This window comes from Herpailurus yagouaroundi, unplaced genomic scaffold (genome assembly GCF_014898765.1).
Source record: "Herpailurus yagouaroundi ecotype Mexico unplaced genomic scaffold, PumYag 187, whole genome shotgun sequence".
Taxonomy (NCBI): Eukaryota; Metazoa; Chordata; class Mammalia; order Carnivora; family Felidae; genus Herpailurus; species Herpailurus yagouaroundi.
Genome location: NW_024412418.1, coordinates 17,024,235 through 17,041,373, shown reverse-complemented (window position 1 = coordinate 17,041,373; position 17,139 = coordinate 17,024,235). Strand labels below are relative to the sequence as shown.

At 49.0% G+C, this 17,139-nt stretch overlaps 1 protein-coding gene across 17 annotated transcripts in view; it reads left to right on the top strand.

Annotated features, from left to right (window-relative positions):
* CD44 (CD44 molecule (IN blood group)) overlaps positions 1-17,139 on the top strand; it is a 90,996-nt gene that overhangs the window by 27,409 nt on the left and 46,448 nt on the right. For all 17 annotated transcript variants that reach the window (XM_040495450.1, XM_040495447.1, XM_040495453.1 and 14 more), the window contains exons 2-3: positions 8,377-8,542; positions 12,813-12,946. In XM_040495450.1, the coding sequence (XP_040351384.1) occupies positions 8,377-8,542; positions 12,813-12,946 (300 nt within the window). The remainder of the gene's footprint in view (positions 1-8,376; positions 8,543-12,812; positions 12,947-17,139) is intronic.

The window sequence follows — 17,139 nt, the reverse complement described above, 5'->3', positions numbered from 1 at the left end:
GGGGGGCAACAAACAGAGTCCCCCCCCCCCCCCCCCCCCCGCTTCCCCTGTTCCCATCACCCCACGAGGAGGCAGGGGTGGGGTCTTTCTTCAGACTGGGGCAACAACCCAAGAGCTCCATTGGGTCAGTCAGGGTGATGGCTGAGAGATCCTTTTGGACTCTCCTCGGACAGAGCGGATGTAATGGGCCCCCGTCGGTTCAGTGTTGGCTGCCATGATGGGCCCGATGTTCCATGGACAAGAGGCTGAAAGGTCAGGGGGTACAGCCAGGCGCCAAGAAGTTGGGGTGCGTTTCCTTTCTGAGTGCCAAGAGGTGCACAGCTCAGTTGAAAGCAACCCAGGACACATTCTGGAGGAAATTCTCTGGGTATGATGGTGTATGACTATTTTCTCTGCTCATTAAACCCTCACCCACCTCCGGGGCAATTCCGGGAGAGACTGAGTCACCCAAGACTCATGGTCTGCCCTGGGCGGCCAAAGGCGATTCGGCCACTGAGTGTGATTTTGGCCTCATTCAGAAATGGATCCTGAACAATAGATCCTTTCACCAGGCGCCCATCACATGGGCGTCAGGGGATGGGGGAGAGTGACGTGGGGGCAACAGGAAGCCTGCCAGCTTTCTGGCCTGGCGGGCCTGAGTGGCAGCAGGGGCTCTCACAGCTACGAGAGTCCTGGATGGAAACTCGTGGGCTTTGAAGACATCAAACCGTCAAAGAAATGAAGAACAGAATTGGTTTCTTCGTTGTCCCATTAAGACAGTGGGTTGTGGCTTCATTGGGAACAGCTTGCTCAGGCCTCTTATAAAACCAATTCAGGAGTAAGAGCACTGGACTAGGAGTCAGGAATCTAGCAGCTATGGACCCCGGGGACCCGCTTTTCTCAAAGCTGGCTGGGAGACCCTGCTCAGCCATTCTGGATTTTGTTCGCTCTTGTGTCTCAAGAGAATTTGGTTAGAAGCTGTCTGTTGCCCCACCTGGCTTTAGACATAGATGATCCAATGAGCCATAATGCTTTCCAAAAAAATTGGCCTTTTCTAGCCCTGCTTCTATCAGAGTCAGTTCTGTTGGGTTTGTGAGTTGTGTCATCTTTTTTTTTAGACACGAGCTCAGCCAATCAGAGGACAGAAACAGAATCCTGGCTCTTTCACGATAAACACTCTGAAAATGCAGCTGCCACTGCCCGGAGGCTTGCATGCCACTTACTCCCAGGAGCTCCGTGGAAGTGGCCGCCATCGGCCTGCAGGGCCATGCTCCTGCTTGATTGGCCTGGCATTTTCGTTTGGTAGGTTGAGATTTCTGGGCTGGGCAGAAGACATCCTCAAAATGTTACCAGGACAGCCTGTGGTCTGGTGTCCCAGCCCTGGGCCAACCCTGAGTCCCAAGATCCTCTCTTCATTTGCCCCGCCTGGTGGACCAGAGGCTGTAAAAGGCAAGGGAAGCCTGAGGCTATGGCTCGGGTTGGATTCTCAGCTCCCAGGGGTTTCATGGGGCAAGCACGGGTAGAATCAGAAAGAGGTGAGCGGCCCACTGTTGGGGAAATCCAGTGAACGTGGAGACCTCCGAATCTTCTCCCCGGGGAGAGCGTGGACATTCCAATAGGGAGGGCTTCCCCGGAAGCTTTATCGGGTTCTTGAGCCAAGGGCCCTGAATCAAGGGACCTCTGATCTTATAATAATATTCCACAAGCTCAAATTCCTCTTTCCAGAGCTCTCTTTTAGGGCTCACCTCTCCGCACTTTAAAAACCACACAGAAGACAGGTGGCTTCCCGCAGTCAGAGCACTGGCCCCTGCACAGGGTGCCAGTCACACCTCAGTGTAATCAACTGGACGGCCCAGTCTGAAACCAAGCCCCTGCTTATGAGCTCCGGTTACTTGCGTCTTCTCTATGAATCAGTTACCTCCTGCCTAAAACGGGGATAATGATGGTGCCAACCACATAGGATTGTGGCGAGAATTACATGAATTCTGAGGTGTAAATGCTGAAAACCTCGCACGCCGGCCCGCTGCTGGCAGTTCTCTGCATGGCCGTGGGAACTGCACAAGGCATCGGGTCCCAGCAACTGGCCCTATTCCCGACTTCAGGAGAAAGCAACTTCCCCAGACACATAGCCAACTCTGGGACCAAATCAGTAGAAAAAAAAATCCTATTCTGCCTTTGGTTTGTAGAACCAAGCGTCTCTGGGCACAGGATGACTGTGTGTCGCCTTCACCTGGGACACAGAAGGGCCGTCACCCTCTCTCAGGAGACCTGACCTCAGAACTGGCCCTATGACAAGGATGCCCACTGTAGACAAAACTTAGACAAAGCCAGCTCCAAAACTGAAAGTTGGTCCCTTGAAACATTTGCTTCTGGGGAAAACAGCAAAGGTTCTCAGAAGCAGATGCTTCGGGTTAAAGACATTTTAAGTGTCCGACAGGGAATTCTCAACAGGGCCCAGCTGGTGAGTCTTGAGATGTCATGTGGGGGATGGACTTGAGAGCTCTTCGTTTTTGCACCTCACAAGTCTCCTTGTCCTGAGTGGTGTTGACGGTAGGACAGAGTATCCACTCATTCATTCATTCATTCATTCACTTATTTATTCATTTGTTCAACATGTGCCTACTCTGTGCAGTGTTGTGCTGGGTACTGGGGACACAGTGATGAGGGAGAGATACAGTCCCTACTGTCATAAAGAAGTTCCAAAATTCCAGCATCTTGGAATCTCTCATTACTGAAGAGACCCTGAAGATAATAGTTTCTTGTTATTCTTTACCTGTTGATGTCATATAGACTTCTCTGAGAAACTAATGGAACCTAGGGATGCTGTCCCACCCAAAACCCTCCATACACACATACACACACACACACATACACACACACATGCGCATACTTGCACACACAGATACATATACACACATAGGCTTGCACATGATTTTGCAGGTTTATAGACACTCCCCTCTGCCCGCAAAGACCAGCTGGTGGATCTGGATGGAAAACCTCTTGTCACTCAGCTCTATTGCTGGTCAGCTGTGTGACCACCCCAATTCGCCCCTCAGGAAGTGGACGTGTGGAGGACAGCAAGCTAGGGAAACATTGCACAATGCTCAACTCAGCAGATGGGGTGATGTTTCTACCACTTGGGGAGAGACTGGGGCAAACCAAGAAGCTATTCGTCTCCAGCCTTGCCGTTTCATTTGGCAAGGTTTTGACATGTGTTGGGCCGATTTTACTAGACAGACCTATTTTCCTTGATCTGTGGCTTAGTGGAGAATATAGGTAAGATTAATAGTGTTAGGGGTCAGCTAGGATTTATGCCAAGAATGGATGTATCCCAGAGCCCTGCCTCATTGGCAGTATAGCACAGAGGTCGGATCCCTGCCTTTCTCACCTGGATGACCGAGGCAAGTTATTGAACCTAACTAAATTTGTGCCTCAGCTTCCTTGTCTCTAAAACGGGGTTAGCAAGAGTGCCTCCTTCGTAGCATTTTTGCGAGAATTAAATTGGCTGAAGTAGATGAGCCCTTAATAGGCATGCCATACCATTGATTCTAATGAAGTCCGAACACCGTATCAAACCCTGAAGGGTCGGGATCTTCAACCCATCGAGGAGAAGACTGAATGTCGGAGAGGAGAAGGAACTACCTGGCCTTATAACCTGGAATGAGTGACCATGTCAGGATTTGAACCCAGCTGTGGGAGGGTCCTCAATAAGCTGAACTACCAGCCCACATGTGAGTCTGGTGCCAGGGAGCACGTTAGACAAGAAGGGCACTCCTACCTCTTCCCCTGTGGCAACGAGATCCCTCTCCATGAGTCCATGACCTCTCTGACCCTCCTATAGTAACGAGGGTTCTGACGGCCCGGGTGGCATTTCTCCCTCCAGAGAGACTCCTCCCTGAATCTGGAAGTGGCCTTGAACGGTAACCGTTGCCCGTTGGGTCTCTCAGAGGGAGGGACTCGGGACAGTTTACTTATTACATGACACAGGAAATTTATTGGAGACCAGAGGCCTCAACGGAAAACATTCTTGACTTATTTTCAGTTGGAAACGTTTGAGAGATAAAATTGGCCACTCAGCGTTAGCCTTTTGAGTCACAACAGATCCCTAATCACAGAAGTCTCTGTTTTTCGGGAGAGATGCACACACATCTGGGAAGGGCTGCTTCTCTGCAGGAGTTCGTGTTTCTGGTGTGGGTTAAATGCCACTGCCGCCGATGCTGGAGCCCCATCGGGTGACCTGTGGTCCATGGCTACTCACACCTCAGCCTTGCTCTTAACTTCACTTAAACCTTGGAAATATTCTCAGCTATGCGCTGGGAGTCATAGTTGGGAGGTCATAACAAGTTACCTAAATCAGGGTAGGGAGTAGTGGCCTGGTGATTAAGTCCATAGGTGTGCAGTACCAGACTAGTTGGATTTGAATCCCAGCTGCATCATCACTAGCTCTGTGAACCTGGCCATGTTTCCTCCCTTCTCTGTACCTCAGCTTCTGTATCTGGAAAGTGGGGATAATAATATCACCTACCTCGTAGGGTTGGGGGTTTTTTTGTTTGTTTGTTTTTGTAGTCTTTTTTAACATTCATTTATTATTGAGAGAGCGTGAGCAGGGGAGGGGCAGAGGGAGAGGGAGACAACAGAATCTGAAGCGGGCTCCAGGCTCCGAGCAAGCAGTCAGCACAGAGCCCGACCCGGGGGCTCGAACCCACAAACCACGAGATCGTGACCTGAGCCGAAGTCGGACGCTCGACAGACGGAGCCACCCAGGCACCCCTTGTAGGGCTGTTTTAAAGGACAAAATGAGTTCGTGCTCGTAAAGTGTTTAGAGGAGCGTCTGGCATATGTCTAAGTGCACAATGCATGTTTGCTACTGTGCTTGCTGTCGGTATTATCAGTATCCTTTGGAGTCATAATTTGGGTTTGCATAAGTGTTAAGGAAGCCTGTTGGAAAGTCTTCATCAATCATTAAAGGATACACAGCCCCGACAGCTTAGTCCCTTTAAGGCAAGAGGGACCCAGAGGGGAAGAACTATAAGCCCTCACGGGGATAGTTGGCTTGAAGTGAAGTTTTGGGCACCGTCTCTGCAATCCCTAGGTGGCTAAAATCCATCAGGATTAGCAGCTGGACCTTGTCTGTTAGATTAAGGTAAATGGAAGCCGTGGAACTTCCAGTCTGCACAGAATTTCTTCTCTCGGCAGCCCTTGGCCGATCCCTGCTGTGTGGCAGGCCCGTGGACGCCTCCCAGTCGAGGACCACTGAAGGCTGAGTTTACCTGTTTCTTCCTGTCTTGGCTGGAAGGACAGACGCACAAAACCACCTGCACCCCTGCGCTCCGCCGTGCGGACACACACAGCGCATGCGTGTGTTGTCTGGAAGGTCGGGTCGGCAGCAGCATGCGGAACTCAAGGCATTTTATTCAAAAGTCTCAGTTCCTTTTGCATTTGCATGTTCTGGATGCCAGGTGGCAAACTAGAATTAATTTTAATACAACAGAAACTGCCATTCAGCTCCAAACCACCGTCCTTGGTGGTTTATTTTTAACCCGGGAGTGACACGGGCCACCTGGCCAAGTGCTGCCAGGCAGTCGCCCCTCCTGCCGTCTGCTGAAGCCTCCCCCAGGAGCCTCACCTCCAAGGAGTTGGTTGGGAGGCTGTGTTTTACTTTTGTAGGCTGCCGGAAGGGCTGTCACCCCAGCTTCCCCGGTGCGAACGTTGGCTGACAAAGGCCAAAGCTGAAAATGTCAGTGAGAACAAACAATATTTCAAAAGGGCCTTGTGCATTTCCCTCCTCTGTCTTGCCTCATCAGCCAAGTGTTGTGCGAGTGGCTCCAGAAGGACACCAGTCGACCCAGGAAGGAATTAATCACGCAAAAACACATTTCTGCAGTCCACTTCGTTCTGATGCTATTAAGCAGCACCTACGTGCTAATGATACGGAGAGAGAGAGAGAGAGAGAGAGAGAGAAGCAATTGATATCGGCGGATGTCTTTTCAAAGCTCCATTTCTTGTTTCTTCTTTTAGTATTTTCAGGCTCAGGAAAGCTCATACAGAAATGTTATGGTTCCAGACACTGTTCGCCGGTGGTTAGCACCTGCTTCCTGCTCAGAAAGGAGAAAGCGCTTCCTTTACGTAGTCGTCGTTTAGGCGTGCCTCTCCCCCTTAGAGCGCAGATTTGCTCTAGTGACACGAAGGAATCCCAGGGCACACAGCGAAGCAGTTTGGAGGGTGGGTTTGGGTGACACAGACCTGAGCTGGGACTCCAGCCCTACCGTGTAATAGCTGGGCGACTTTGGGAAGGTGTTTCCATTTCCTGAGCTTCGGTTTCCTCGCCTATAAACACTACAGACAGGCATACAATTCACCTCTCAGGGTCTGCGGAAGATAATGTAACACGGAACCCCAAAGGTGCTGGGGGCGCGGGGGGACTCTGCAGGAACAGGCCTCCCCCCCACCCCCACACCCCGACCCCGGGCTACTGGCTCAGAACTGCAGACCAAAGCAACTGAGATTCAGGAAGTCAGCTACAGGCTCCAGACAGAAATGCCTGCTTCCTGGGGCCACTTACGTCTCTGAGCCTCAACTTTCTCATGAATGAACGCGCAGAATCTTCTGACCACCTCTGGAGCAGGCCAAGTGAGAGATGGCATCTGAGTTAAAGTCAGTGCTGTCGGAAGCCACACCCGGCCCCTGACTAACGATGTGGTGCCTGGCCTGGCATAGGGGCCACCATGCAGTAGGCCCAGAGGAAGGTAAGCTTCCTCAGGAAAGGACAGCCCTCTAGGCTCAAGGAAGTACGCTTCACCAGGACAGCTACAATGACTTAACCTTTCCGCGTTGGAGTTTACTGAAGTGCAGACCAGGGATAATAACAGTCCTAGAAAAATAATGAGTTTTCTCCTAAGGGGATAGAAGCCTTCTGAGATAGTTACACAGGATCGGGTAGAATCAGGTAATTTTTCAACTCCTTCTTGAGATTTTAGGTTCACGCCTGCCAAATGCACAGAAGCTCTTGGGTTAAATAATTCTTTAAGCAGCTGGTAGCCATTGGGCCTCTATTTTGAATGCCACTGACTCTTGGGAGCCAGCAACTGATCTTGGCTCTGTCTGTCAACATGTTGAAAGTGTGTTTCTTAGGAAATTTTAATGAGTCATTTATTCATTCAGTAAATATTGGTTGAACATCTACTCTCTGGCACACCGTTGTGAGAATTAGAGAAACACTATAAACGGGGAAAAGGCCTTGCTTTTTTTGGAGCCTCCATCACAGGAAGGGTGGATGGATAATAATTAAATGCAAAAATAAATAAACAAGTTGCTGTGGAGGCACAAAAGCAGGGTGAGTGAGGGAGACACCGTGGGCTGGATGACAGTGTTGAGGGAAGTGAGGGGGTGACGTGAAGCCAAACCAAAAATGCCATGATCTAAGAACAGAACATTCCAGACAGAGGGGGTGGCAGATAAAAGTATTCTGAGGTGGCAAAGGGCTCAGTTCCAAAGGAACTGAAGGCAAGCCTTATGGCTGGAGCAGAGTGAGCTACAAAAGGTTAGAGAGGGAGACAGGAGCCAGCTCGTGTAGGTCTTATCAGCCATGATAAGGACATTTATTCTGGGTACGACCAGAAGCCATCGAGGTTGTTAAATTATGGGAATAATAAATACCACATGATTGGGGGGAAATGCTCATAGTATGAGATTAAGTGGAAAAAAAGACCATCAAATCAAAAACTGTGTATTTAGTACCATTTTTACTATGTAAGTACATAAGTAGACACACCCGCATGAGTGCACACATACACACACACACACACACACACACACACACACTCAGAAAACTGAAAGAAGATACAGCAAAATATTTAAAGTGTTGGCGATAGTTGGTGGCCTTGCTTTTCCTTCCTTACTTCCCTGAATTTTGTCGGTTTTCTACAAGTTATATGACTTTCATAATCAGAAATAAATCCTGTGCTTTTTAAAAACTTGCTTGTAAAGCAATTGATGGAGAGAAAGTAGAGTGACCCTGCTTTACTGTGTCCAATCACAGCGTTGAGTTGAACGTGTGGTGCTTCGGAAGGCCATGTGAATGTGGAAGACTCTGGCCAGTAGAGGTTTTTTAAGTGAGTCTTTTTTTAAAGTTTATTTATTTTGAGAGAGAGAGAGAGAGAGAGAGAGAGAGAGAACCCCAAGCAGGCTCCACACCTTCAGCGCAGAGCCCGACGTGGGGTTCAAAGCCACGAACCATGAGATCGTGACCTGAGCCAAAACCAAGAGTCGGATGCTTAACGACTGAGCCACCCAGGCGCCCCTTAAATGAGTCTTTTTAACGAATCTACCCTAAAACAAACTTCTTACCCTTCACAGTAGTGTATGCAGAAGTATCTAACATTTCTGTTTCATCCACAGATTTGAATATAACCTGCCGATACGCGGGTGTGTTCCACGTGGAGAAAAACGGTCGCTACAGCATCTCGAAGACGGAGGCTGCCGACCTCTGCAAGGCTTTCAACAGCACCCTGCCCACCATGACCGAGATGGAGGCAGCCCTGAGCATCGGGTTTGAGACCTGCAGGTGAGAGGCGAGAGGGGGCGGGGCTTAGAACCCGGAGGCTCCTCCCTGACGGCTGAAGGATGGTTGTCTGAAGGGTCGGCCCCACCCATTAATTTGGGCAACTCAACCTGGAACCTGTAGGACAACTGGAATTGAAAGCCGGCTAAAGACACCTTTGTGAATCATAGTGGGGTTGCCCTAAAGACACCTTTGTGAATCATAGTGGGGTTGCCCGGAGGAGGCCATTAAGGGTCAAGGGTTGGAATCCTCTTGCCTAAAGTGCTTCCACAGCGCTCTCCCGGCTTTGAAGAAGCGTGCAATATCATTGTCGGAACCACAAGAAAACGTAAACCAAATAACAGTGTTTAAAATAAATACGTGCCTGGTGGAGTCCTGGCTCTGCAGACGTGGCTCAAAGCAGAGTTTTTTCCAAACAACTCCCTCTCTCTGTCTCTTTCTCTCTCTCTTTTTCTCTCTCTGTGTCTCTCCGTCTCCCATTTGTTTGTTTCTCTTCTCTGTTGCTCTGGTTTGAGACTGTAAACGAAAGAGCATGGCAATTATTAAGATAGATTATTACACGTGATTGGGAAGTGGTCAGAAGGACCCAGAAGGCCTCCGGAGAGACCTTGTGTGGGACATCACCGCGCTCCATGGACCCTTCTGCTACAGGACGGTCACAGCATGCAGTGGCCTTCTGCTTCTGAGTTTCCAATGGCCCTGTGGCGAGTGGTACACATTGAAAGCTAGCAGCGGTGACAACCACGGTGAAGTGGTTTGGTCTGGTTTGTTTTCACTAGAAGAGTTCTGGGTAAGCCGAACAACCGCTCTGAAGTCTCCACCCAGCCGGCAGCTTCCCCCTGTTTTTGCAATGTATGTCATTAGGTAACACGCTTCCTCTTTCTCATTATACACACACGTACAAACACAGGCTGCTTTTTAAAAGTCAAGCTGCAGGGGCGCCTGGGTGGCTTGGTCGGTTAAGCGTCCGACTTCGGCTCAGGTCATGATCTCACAGTCCGTGACTTCGAGCCCCGCGCCGGGCTCTGTGCTGACCGCTCAGAGCCTGGAGCCTGTTTCAGATTCTGTGTCTCCCTCTCTCTTCCCCTCCCCTGTTCATGCTCTGTCTCTCTCTGTCTCAAAAATAAATAAATGTTTAAAAAAAATTAAAAATAAATAAATAAAAGTCAAGCTGCTGACGCCTTTATCCAAGCCATGAGATGTGAGTTAAGTACGCCTGTCCGCATCCTTGGCTACAGGGTAACGCCCACATTAGGAGTGGGAGCCCAGACTCTCCTGTTGAAAACGAAAAGGAAAGTCTTGACTCCAAAACTGCACCGATAAGGTAGCCACTCACCACGTGTGGGGGGCTCACTGCAATTCAGTAACATTGAACCCTGGTGCTTCGGCGGCTCTGTTGACATTCAAGTGCTCAGCTAGGACGGATGACTGGCACCTGCTCTATTGGGCAACGCAGATGATAGAACATTTCCATTATCGCAGACAGTGCTACGGAGCAGTACTGCTCTGACAGACAGAAAGGGCAGATGTGCGCAGACATCTGCGTGTGCTCTGAGCGAGGTCTGGGAGAATGCGAAAGCGGAGGAAGGAAGAAGCTTCGCTGACTCCCAAACCCCAGCTGTAGGCTGCAATGAAGGAAGGCCAATTAGCAGATCCATTTATTCTGTTCCCCCAGGCTAATTGTTTAAATACAGCCCTGGCTAGGCCAGTAGCCTAAAAAAGACTCACGAAGCTGAATTTTGATTGTGAAATACAGGCAAGACATACTTAGGAAACACAGAACTGTTCCCATCTGCTGAAAAGAGGGAGGTTCTTCCCACTCCCACTGGCGAACTGTTGCGCACTTAGGGGTTGGGCGCCCTGCTCCCCACTCGCCCACGTCCCCTCCATGCTCAGACTGCTCCCTGGGTCGATCCTATTACTCCAGTGTCTGGATGAAGCCACTGAGGCTAGGAGAAGTGCCGAGGCTCAAGAAGTGGCCCCAGGGCCACATTGTGTGCGTGGGGAGGAGTCCAGATCCCAGTCCTGCTTCTTCGCCTGAGCCCAGGGCCAGAATTTAATGACCCTCCCCAAGGGCGGACTGCAAGGGGGAGGAAGCAAGGTGCATGGATTTGCTGAGCATTTCTTTCCTCCCTGTGAACAGCAACCTGCTGGGGCAGTATACACACATTTAAATTTTAACATCCCAGCTCATGTACGGTGGGATGCATAAAAGTGGCAGTTGGAATGATGTGGCAACAACTCAGGAATAACTTACAAAGGGAATGCAGATTCTAGAATGTCAGTATTACACAAATCTCCTGAATGTGATGGGGGTGGGGTGGGGAGTAGGCTCACCAAGGATATTGTTAATTAAATTAAAACAAGAAAGAATATTGTAAATTAAAACAAGGAAGAAAGAAAGAAGAAAAAGAAAGAAAGAAAGAAAGAAAAGAAGGAAGAAGGGATGGAGGGAGGAAGGAAAGAGAGAGGAAAGAAAGAAAAGAAAGAAAGAAAGAACGAACGAACAAAAGAAAGAAAGAAAGAAAGAGAAAGAAAGAAAGTAAGAAAGAAAGAAAGAAAGAAAGAAAGAAAGAAAGAAAGAGGGATGCCTGGGTGGCTCAGTCAGTGAAGCATCCGACCTCGGCTCAGGTCATGATCTCACAGTTGGTGAGTTCGAACCCCACATGGAGCTCTGCACTGTCAGAACAGAACCTGCTTGGGATCCTCTGTCTGCCTCTCTCTCTGTCCCTCCCCTGTGCGCGCTCTCTCTCTCTCTCTCTCTCTCTCTCTCAAAAATAAACACCCCCCAAAATTTTTTAATTAAAAATAAAAAAGAAAGAAAAAGAAAAACCAAAGGGGCCTAAGAAACCTATCCTTCCACCCGGAGCAGGTATTAAATGTTGCAAAACACATTACCATAATTTCGCTCCGGTAGCTATGAATCAGATATCTGCCACAGGACAGGTGGCAAGTCTCATAGGCTCCCATAAAACCTTAGCAGCCGCTCTCTTCTGTGTGCCCCGCCCTGATTAGTAGCCTTTCCCAGATATATGGAAACTTGTTAACATTTAATTGCTCTCCCTCTGCCCACCAAGCTCAGGAGTCTTTGGAGAAACCAGTCTGTCCTTTCAGATGGGGAATTAGTCATGCGCTACAGTTGCAACATAGACCTAATGAGCTCTATGTGCTTAGACATTTCAAATTCATGGCCATTTCCGTGGGTCTTGCAGGGCTATGCGCTATGTGCTGTTGCCTCTGGCAGGAAAGATTAAAAGGATCTACGCTGCGCGTTTTAGCCAGCATTGCAGTTTCAGAAACTTGCTGGATTTAACTTCACCCTCTTTGTCCTACCTCCCCCGCCGCCACCCTCTTCTCATACCACATCTCATTTTGAGGCATTTTCCCTTCCGGACAGATTGTGTAGTGAGTATTCAGCTTCTGCGATGCGGATCCAAGAGGCCCGGGTGCTGTCTGTTGTATCCAAAGGGGCCTCCAGCTCTGACCTGCTCCCCTGCTCCTGGAAACATCCTGGTAGGGGCAGAGGGGCCTTATGCACTTCTCTGACTGTGCTGCCTCTGGAAAATTCCCCAGCTAAATGAGGCACCGCTATCTACTTACTTAATCACTATTACTCCCATTTTAATGACAGTCAATTTACTTCCACTGGCAATGAAATTATGCCTGGGATGCTCGTGAGGCAAAATGTACTGTGTTCCTAGCATATAAACAGGGCTTTGTGTTTGCAGTAATGGAGTCTGGAGCAAGGGAATCACAGGAAAAGGTGAAGCGGGGAAGGAAGGGGTGGGGGTGGGGAAATAGGCAGTTTTGACATTCGCGGGCTGATGCGAAGAGCCACCTCGTCCCATCCTTTGGGGGCTGGTGATTTGATGTGTTTCCTGGAAAATGGGAAGGTGATGGAGAGCCGGAGTGGAACTCACATCATATAAAGTGGTCGTTCTTCCCTCTTCGGCGACTCAGGCTTCCCTCCGCCTGTTGGAACGGACTTGCGGCTGCTGCCCACAGATTTTATCTGAAAACAGGTTTTTCCTTCCTGCCTCTTTCTTTTTCAAAGCTCTGTATAGAGCTCTAAATAAAGTCAGCCGTGTCGATCCCCTCCATTCTCCCTCTGCTGTTGTTTTTGGATTTCGTACAACTCAGTTGTTGAAACGTCTGCCGTCCCCAGGGGTGAATTGAACGAGGCGGTGCAGCGTGTGAGATGTCACGTGATGGTGTGTTCTGAAACCCCCATCGCCGCCTTGCAGGTGGATGACCTCTTGCTTGTCTCTTGCAGGTACGGGTTCATAGAAGGTCACGTGGTGATCCCCCGTATTCACCCCAACTCCATCTGTGCCGCGAACAACACCGGGGTGTACATCCTCACATCCAACACCTCCCAGTATGACACGTACTGCTTTAATGCTTCAGGTTGGTTCCAAGTGGATCGTCTCTGCGCTTGGGGTTTCTTCGGGCATGCGGGCCTTCGGCAGTGTAGCTGACAGTAATTCAGTCTTGGCTGAAGTGGGGGGGGGGTCATGTGGCTTCCCCTCACATAACAGATGTTCACTGAGTATCTCCACAGCAGAGACAAGATGCCTATCTCCAGGGTGCTGACTTTCTAGGCAGGGAGGCCAACAGGAAACAGAGAGATAGTAAATACCTTAAGTGATGGGAGAGAGTGGCGAGTGCTCTAAAAAGGAAAGCAGAGCGGGAAGCTTCAGAGTGCTAGGGGAGCTTTGGTCTGAGAAGGTGGCCAGGGAAGGTGCCTGTGAGGAGGTGCGTTTGGGGGAGCCCCAGCTGGAGTCAGGGAGGAAAGCCAGGGGCAGGGGGGACAGCCAGTGCAAAGCCAGGTGTCGGGGAGCATGGTGGCTTATTCTGAGGACGCCAAGGTGGCCAGGGTGGATAAAGCCCCGCTAGCAGAAGCAAGAATGCCAAGGAATGAAGTCAGGGGGGTAGACAGGGGCCAGATCACACAGGGCCCTGCAGGCCATGATAAAGAATGTGGATTTTACTAGGTTCACGTGATGGAAAGTCATTGCGGGGTTTTGAATAAAGAAGTGACATGAATCTAATGAGAGCGTTGGTGTATGAGCCAAATGGCTTAGCTCAGAGGTATTTATTATATGTTGGGGCTGTAGAGAAAGCTGGGAGGATATACTGTAAGCCTTTGACCTTCTTGAGTTTCCTTTCCCAACAATTGAGAGCCTGACAACTGGAGAATGAGAGCGCCAAGCTACGACGTGCACGCTGGGCTGCTGGCCAGGCTCCTCTCCCTGTCTAAGGGACCTCCTTCCAACCACTGGCCTAGAAACATGCTCATGAGTCTAATTCAGGCTCCAGCAAAATTCAAAAATTCCATGCATCGTGTATTTTCAGCGTCTTTTGAGAAGGGTCAAAAACGTAAATGTCAAATTTTGAATGCCGACAATGAAACATTGATCGATTACTTACTTCTCAGACTGGGTGTTCTGTCCCTTAGAAAGGTTTTAGATTGTGTGAAAGGAAGATGGAACCACAAGATAAACCCCATAAACACGTCTTCCTGGCATATCGGTTCTCCTTAAAGTTGGGAAGGAGGGCTGAGTTAAATTAGCTGGACCGTGGTTAAAGACAGTATCTGTCGGAGACAAATACAGATTATTATACGATGACTGAAGACGTTGTTTGCATGAGACAAACACAGATGTCATATATGGTAGTAGAATATCAAATCTGCATGGATTTTTAAGTGCAAGTGGAAGCATCAAAATAATTGTGAGATTACGTCAGTAGCTTTCACTCTCCGGCCACCCACTGTGGCGTGACCAGTCGGGATCCGAGTGGGAAGTCGAAGGAGAAGTCTAGACTTTAGGAGAAAGAGAAAGCTTCAGGGTTGAATAGCTGAAATGGAGTGTGTGAAGCCAGTAAAATTATGTCAAATACATGCAGGTCTCTAAGCCTGTGGGAGGGACACTCAAAACACAGAGGAGAAGACCGAAGAGTGTTTTCTCTTCCCTGGTATATGAGAGAAGGGTGCGAATGAAGTTCAACCAAAAAGAGGAGAGTCCAAATGAGGCTAAACAGTACATGGCCCATACCCCGTTCCCACACTCAAACCCACACCGTCCGTCTGATGACACGATGGTGAGAAAACCCACGTGCAAATAAAGGAGAAATAGACACAAAGCCACATGTGGCCTAGCTCGCTTATTTTATTGCCAGAGGGCTTTGGGAAGACGTTGTGTTTTATACATTTTTTTTTCAACGTTTATTTATTTTTGGGACAGAGAGAGACAGAGCATGAATGGGGGAGGGGCAGAGAGAGAGAGGGAGACACAGAATCGGAAACAGGCTCCAGGCTCTGAGCCATCAGCCCAGAGCCCGACGCGGGGCTCGAACTCACGGACCGCGAGATCGTGACCTGGCTGAAGTCGGACGCTTAACCGACTGCGCCACCCAGGCGCCCCGAAGACGTTGTGTTTTAGACGAAGGGGTTGGTCACATGGGACAGGGCTGGCATGGGACTGCATACTCCAGAGTCTCTGGGTCCTGCCTGTTTCTTCTCCCACCGAATCTTGTCAAGTGAGTGTATGCCATAGATTATGTTGTTGCGTATCCACATTGTCTCACCTGTTTGACGAGTTAGTATCGCTTGCTGGAAAGAACCTGAACTCAAAAGGCTAGAAGCTCGCACTGTTTTATTGCCTGGAATCGCAGCCATCTAGACAAGTTACTACTATCCTCAGAGAAGGGAGTGAACAGTACTAATGAACTTTCCTCTTCTTTGCGGGGGAGGCGGTAGTCCAGCTGAAAAGTTGGAGAAGTTCAGGGAGTGTGTGCATACGAAAATGGTTGTAGCAAAGTAGTCAAGGTTAAGGGGAAGATTTCCTCTTCTCTTATCCAAATTTACTTAATGTAGATAGGCTGCTTTTATACGTTTTTCCTTAAGTTTTTGGTTGTTGTTTTGTTTTTAAATGTTTATTTATTTTGAGAGAGAGAGAGAGAGAGAGAGGGCACGAGTTGGGGAGGGGCAGAGAGAGACAGGGAGACAGACAATCTCAAGCAAGCTCCAAGCTGTCAGCACAGAGCCCGATGTGGGGCTCGATCCCACAAACCTCGAGATCATGACCTGAGCTGAAATCAGGAGTGGGACACTTCACTGAATGAGCTACCCAGGTGGCCCAGTTTTCCTTTAAATTTTAAAAAGAGTATTTATCGATCCACTATATGTACCCGGTACTCTGCTGGGCAGGTCGAGTGAGAAAGAACCAGTGGCCATATTTCTTGTCTTGGGAGGTTATTTCGTTGAAGTGATGAAACAAAACAAGAAAAAAAAAAGAAGCTGGAGAAGATTGTTTATCTCAGGAGAAAGTCTAAATGTCTTGGTTTAGAGTCAGATGAAAGAGGGGCTAAGGGGACTATGGGTCTTGATAACCTTCTGTTCTATGCAGGGATCTCATTGGAAAGGTCCTTGAATCCAGCCTAGCTGGAGAGTTGCCAGCAGCTAGTCAAGACCCAATGATGTGATCCCCCACAAGACCCTTTTGGTCTACAGGGACCAAATCCAGCTCAATCTTAGCAGATCGCTTCCGTGTGCTTACAGTTTCAGCAGCAGTTTTATAAAAGATGGCCTGTGGATTACAAATGAAAATAAGGCAGACCCTGGGAAGGCTGCATGATTCTTATTTTTATTGCCTTCTCTCTCAGGAAGGCCCAGCACAAGCATGGTGACTTTTGTGTTAACAGCCCAGAGAACTGACTTGAGTTGGTCCATTTTTTAAGTTTGCCTCCAGTAAAACACCCCATTCTTTTTTGAAGGAGGGATTTAGGAGAAGATTCTACATTCCTCTGTCTCTTCGCTCTTTTATCCATTCAACAAGTACTTACTGGATATCTAGAGTATATCAGGCATTGAGGAAGATATCTTTCTACCTGGCACTGAGTCATTGGCCGGATGGAATAATTAACATTTCTCTTGGCTGTTTTGCTGCAGTGGAGGCAAAGTTTAGAGAGGCAGCCCACCAGGAAGCCCACCCCAGAGTCTTTCTAACGACCCCTTGGGTTCAGGAAAGGCTCACCAGGCCTGATTCTCCCAGCAGTGCAGTGCTCATTAAACAGAATAAAAAAACTGTCAGTGACGCTCTGCTGTCTGACAGGGGAGCGTGAAGGTATTAATTGCACATTTGGGTCACCATTCATCCTAGTGTGCTCGGCAGATTTGATATTCTTTATAAAAGTTAAGGTGAACTAGAGCATGAAGAGGCTCTGTTTGAACAAATGCCCTAATGATTTACAAAACTGTCTTGGTGTTTTTTTTACATCGTGCCCCGGTCTATTACAACCCAACTCCTAGAAGTTCCTTCCCAGGGCAGTGCTGTTGTGTTTGAATTTGGGGAACGTCGTTCCATCCCTGTCATTAAGAGGTCATAATCCAAGGCTGTTTCCAGATTTGTGCAAGTGACAGTACCAGAAGCATCCGTGGGGCACCTGGGTGGCTCCGTCAGTGGACTGCCTGACTCTTGCTTTCGGCTCTGGTCATGATCCCAGAGTCATGGGATCGAGCCTCGTATCAGGCTCCATGCTGAGCATGGAGCCTGTTTAAGCTTCTCTCTCTCTCTCTTTCTGTCTCTCTTTCTGCCCCC